General features: G+C 56.5%; 1 protein-coding gene across 2 annotated transcripts in view; it reads right to left on the bottom strand.

Moving 5' to 3' along the window:
• Positions 1-967: 967 nt before the first annotated feature.
• Positions 968-1,856, bottom strand: part of ITPR3 (inositol 1,4,5-trisphosphate receptor type 3) — a 67,499-nt gene continuing 66,610 nt past the window's right edge. For both annotated transcript variants that reach the window (XM_045497930.1, XM_045497929.1), the window contains exon 58: positions 968-1,836. In XM_045497930.1, the coding sequence (XP_045353886.1) occupies positions 1,768-1,836 (69 nt within the window). In that variant the 3' untranslated portion in view covers positions 968-1,767. The remainder of the gene's footprint in view (positions 1,837-1,856) is intronic.

Here is a 1,856-nt window from a genome sequence, read left to right as displayed (position 1 = left end):
CTCACGGTTCAGGAATCTCACCCAGCCTTCACAGAAAGGAAGCCATTGCTGCTCTAAAGAAAGCTTCTGCCTGAGAAGGGATGCCATGGAGCGTCCACCCCCACCCGCCGATCAGGGTAGGGAAGTCTCCAGAGGAGAGGAAATGCGGGTCTCCGTCTGGGCCTGAGAAGGGAAGGTGACGGGGCCTCTGGGCAAGGTGCTTCCTGTGCAGCCCCAGGAGCCCCACCTGCCAGGGGGGATCTGCTGGCTCCTGGCAGGATTCTCAGGCTCCCTTTTGTTGGAGTTCCTGGGGGATAGCCAAAAATAGCGGTAAACATTGAAGAAGGCATCCTGTTGCAAACAGAAAGCAGGAGGTGGTGTGGCCGAGAGATGAGAAGAGGCTGCTTGGCCGTCATTCCCACTGACTCAGAAGGACGGATCCGGTCCTCTGCCCCTGACCTTGCAGAAAACCCACGTTCCAAGTTGGTTTGAGGGACAGAGTAGAGACACAGACGGTCTTCGGCCAAGTGGGGCTGCAGACTGCAGGCGGCTTTAGCGCCCTAGGCAGGTTCTGTGGGAGGCCACAGGACACCAGCCCCCTGGCCAGGGACACACACACACACACACACACACGGTCACCTCATCCCATGGAACCTTAGTTGTAAATGCTCTTGGTCCCCACTTGAGCATTTCTTCTGTCAACAACAGAGCTGAGAGAAGGTAGGGCAGGGGCTGACAGGCACCCCTCACCAGGAAGTGAAAGTGAGCTCTTAACCTCCTGTGTCCTTGGACTCCTCAGTATGTTTTGAAATACATACAATAAAATACAGACCAGTTCTACTGCGATACAGTTCTGTCCAGGAATCACTGCGAGACAGGATGTCGCTCAGGGCATCTACCGAGAGCCCGAGGTGAAGCCGGGCCAGTGGGCACAGGAGCCCCCACCGCCCCTGGGGAGTGTAGGAAACAGCATCCCTTTCTCATGGACTAGCGTTCTATTAATTTATTTAAGGCAGTTAACATATTAGTTCTCAGGCCAGAGGGTTTGTAAAACGTTACACCAAAAGGAGATAAAACTAACAGTCGAAACCCAGCCGCTCCAACATGCCCCAGCCCTGCCCTCTGGGCCAGCGACTCTTCTCAGGAGGCCTAGGAGAGGCAGGTCCCAGGAGCAAGGCTCTTTTCCTCGGGTCACCAGTCCACCTGGGGCTGAGCTGGAGGGGTGGCCTGGATGATGAGGTCTACACGCGGTCTACAGCAGATCTGCGGCCTGGAGGGAGCCATGGAGCCGTGGCCTGGGCTGAACACGGCACCCGTGAATAAGTTAAATAAAAAGCCCTAAAATCACTAGCAACAAAAGCATTACTGCACCTCCCTCAGGAGCAGGCAGAGACAAAATGTAGTGCTTAGAATAAAGACGCGACCCCACTCCTAATCCCACGGAGGAACACACGAGAATGTCAGTTACTGCTTTAAGGAACAAAGCAATTGTCCTTCCGGAGGACTTCTCTCCTCTAAGGCATTAAGGTAAGCTGAGTCCCCGTAAGTTTCTGAGTCGTTTCTAAGGGCTCTAGGCAGGACTGTCAGCTCTGTGGCTCCCCACTCCATGCTGGCCAGAGCCTGGCACGGCTTGGGGGGTGTCTGGCAGAATGGGAGCTGGAAGCCGAGTGGGCACCTGGCCTTGAGAGGCTGGCGGGCTGGCCGGGCCCCCTGACCCGCAGGAAGGGGCAGTGTTCCCGGTCACCACTCTCTGCGACGACCATCCACTGCTGGGGCCTCCGGTGGCTCTCAGCGGCTCATGCAGTTCTGGACGTCCACAAAGCCCAGGCGTTGCCTGCGTTTCCGCTGCTCTGTCATCTGGGATTAAACGGGTGCCC

Source organism: Leopardus geoffroyi, chromosome B2 (assembly GCF_018350155.1).
Source record: "Leopardus geoffroyi isolate Oge1 chromosome B2, O.geoffroyi_Oge1_pat1.0, whole genome shotgun sequence".
Taxonomy (NCBI): Eukaryota; Metazoa; Chordata; class Mammalia; order Carnivora; family Felidae; genus Leopardus; species Leopardus geoffroyi.
The sequence above is the reverse complement of the archived record's forward strand: the minus strand, read 5'-3'. Positions and strand labels throughout refer to the sequence as shown.